Source organism: Petaurus breviceps, unplaced genomic scaffold (genome assembly GCF_028583685.1).
Source record: "Petaurus breviceps papuanus isolate PSGF00001 unplaced genomic scaffold, PetGlider_PUasm1.0 90444, whole genome shotgun sequence".
NCBI lineage: Eukaryota > Metazoa > Chordata > Mammalia > Diprotodontia > Petauridae > Petaurus > Petaurus breviceps.
In genome coordinates this window covers 1,833,492-1,836,525 of record NW_027187256.1, presented here as the reverse complement: position 1 = coordinate 1,836,525, position 3,034 = coordinate 1,833,492, and the positions used below count along the sequence as shown (strand labels likewise).

The following is a 3,034-nucleotide window of genomic DNA, read 5'->3' as shown; positions in this document are numbered from 1 at the left end:
GGTAATATTTTAATATAAAACCCAAAATATCCGGGGAGGTGTATATATATATATATGTATGTATGTATGTATGTATGTATGTATGTATATATACATATATACACAAACACATATATATGTATATGTATACATATAAATGTTCATTCAAAGAGGTTGGGAATGGATTACAAAATAGGGAAGGATAGAACACAATGACAGAACACTGACTAAATCAGTCAGATAAATAGTTATATTATGAGGAGATTGCCTTAAGACCCATAGAGTACAGGTAGGGATCATTCGAGTTAATTCTATTATACTTTAGTTTCCTTACAATACTATTTTTTTTCCTCTCACAAAAGCCATATGGGTAAGGGTGTGTCTGTGTGTGTGTTTCTGTTTGCTCATATGTATATGTTTACATGTGTAAGAAAGAGAAGTGACTGGGATTCTTGAAACTCCTATATCTTCTAGTATACTTCTCAGCTCAAAAATAACAGTCATTGTGAGATGGTCTCTTAGTAATGCCTACCTCAGGGTGGATTGTATTCTCTTGGGACAGATCAGGTGAATGATCGCCCTACGAATTTTCTTATTTTTCACACTGTAGATGATGGGGTTGAGAACTGGGGGCACTAGCAGGTAGATGTGAGCCATAAGGACATGCACAAGGGGAGAGGCATGCTTGGCAAAACGGTGGACAACAGAAAGGCCAATCATGGGCACATAAAGGATAAGGACAGCACAGATGTGGGAGGCACATGTGTTCAAGGCCTTGAGCCTCTCCTCCCAGGATGCAATGTTCAACACAGAGTGAAGAATGAAGATGTAAGACACCAAGATACCCAGTGAATCACATCCCCAGAATAGGGTTACCAGAACAAACCCATAGATAAAATTGAATTTGATATCTGCACAGACCAGCTGTATTATATCCTGATGAAGGCAGTAAGAGTGGGAGAGGACATGAGAATTACAGAATGGGAGGTATGTCAGACGGATCATCAGTGGAATGACAGGGAGGGAGCTCCTCAAAGCTGCAAATATTCCAATTCTAGCAATGCGCTGTGGGGTGAGGATAGTGGCATACCTTAATGGATGGCAGATAGCTACATAGCGATCAAAAGCCATTGCTAGAAGCACTCCTGATTCTGTGAAAGAGAAGGAATGGATGAAAAACATCTGTATCACACAAGTGTTGAATTCAATCTCCCTGGATATGGACCACAACACTTTGAGGACAGATATAAGGGTGGGAAGGGACATGCCCATGTCTGCAAAGGACAACATGGCCAAGAAATAGTACATGGGTTCATGCAGACTTGGGTCAGTCCGGATAACATGAAGGATGGTGCAGTTACCCACTATGCCAATAAAGTAGAGGATGCAGAAGGGTATAGAGATCCAGTGGTGCATCACCTCATAACCAGGGATTCCAGTAAGGTAGAATGTGGAGGAAGGGGTAATACTGGCATTGAAATCTGCCATGGAACAGCCTCCAGGGCCACAATCTCATGCCCTTAAAGAAAATGAAAGACACATGAAAGGTTAGAATGAGGGGTTCACTATATATTGTGATATTGTTCCTCACCACAACCTTCCTACGTCCATCTTCTCATTTTTTCATTTTATGTTCCTTCTCCTTAGCTTCCCTCCTCTCATCTGATGAATAATCATAAAACAATTCTGGTGTTCGTTTCCATATTTTTAACACTATTATTATTCTGAAATTGATTTTATTCAAATAGAACACCTAGAAAATTAGTTCGGAGTCAGTCTTTGCCCTGATTGCCTACATCGTCTCTGTAGTTTGCTCTATTTTTTAAATTTCATATTCGAGGCAGAAATTTGTTTTTATAATTGCCTTTTTGAAAAAGCAAAATTGTCAGAGCCTGAAAGGGGAATATCCCAGCTTAGGGAAGGAGAGGATATTTAAGACAATAGTCATCAATCTCACAAGAGAAGGGAAAGTAGTAATATGTATTCATATAAGGATGGGTAGGTAAAAGGGAAATAGGGTCAAAAGAAAAGCCATATTGAAATAGCAGGTTGAAAAGGTAGAAATAGCTCTTTCTGTCCCATAATGGCACAAGTTCTAAAGATCTATTAATCTTTATCGATTTCAAATTCTTCTTGCTTGATCTTGGTTTAGCCAAAAGTGGTCTTTTTGACCTGTGGTAGCAGAGAGGATGCACCATTTCTTGACATGAGTTATGCAATTTTAGAATAAATCTCTGTTTCAGCATAAATGAGCAGTCATAGCTAACCTGTAGGTTTTGCCTTCATTTTCCCCAGTTCTCATGCAAGAACATCCAAAAGACAATATGGAGTCTTCCATATCTTGTACTCAAGTCAATCTAACAGCTTAATTCTTCCCTGTCTACTCCTCCGGAATACAACAACCTCTCCCTAAGGACAGTGACTCTCCTGTTATGAAGGCAATATGATAATGTGTTTTCTATATATTAAAATTACCGTGGTGGCTGGGGTATTTGGCAGGGAAGAATGGTTCATCCAGATTCCCATTTGTTCCATACAGAGTTACTTTCTATATGGACTAATTAATGCATCTCCAAGCATGGTACCAACGGATGAAAGGCAGACTTTTATTGATTTCTCTGCTCATTTGTTATAATGGATTTTCCTTCCATGAAATACTGTATTATGTTTTCAGTATTTAGTGATGTTGGGAAAGTTAATGTTATAGAATGACTACTCTACTTGGAGATCTGAATTCCAATTCCAGTTCTATAATTTATAACCTGTGTGACCTCAGGGAAGTCCACCAGGGAGTGCACTAAAAGGCTCAGATTTTTTCATAATCTTCACTGTCATTTATACTTCATTTTGTGCTCTTAAAATTTACTTTTGGACCCAAATGAATAGCCTGCATATTTTAAATTTTAATTTGGCTACTTGATTAGCTATAAATATAATTTCATATCCTGATTATGTCATCTTAAAAATGAGGTCTTCCCTTTCTCAGTATTGGGGCAGTTGGAGGAAACATAGAAAAAGAGAGAGAAAGAGAGAGAGAGAGAGAGAGAGAGAGAGA

General features: G+C 38.4%; 1 protein-coding gene across 1 annotated transcript; it reads right to left on the bottom strand.

Moving 5' to 3' along the window:
• Positions 1-230: 230 nt before the first annotated feature.
• Positions 231-2,470, bottom strand: LOC138177638 (olfactory receptor 51G2-like). The gene has a single exon (XM_069108851.1). The coding sequence runs from the start codon at positions 1,465-1,467 to the stop codon at positions 508-510; it is 960 nt and encodes a 319-aa protein (XP_068964952.1). The 5' UTR covers positions 1,468-2,470; the 3' UTR covers positions 231-507.
• Positions 2,471-3,034: the final 564 nt, after the last annotated feature.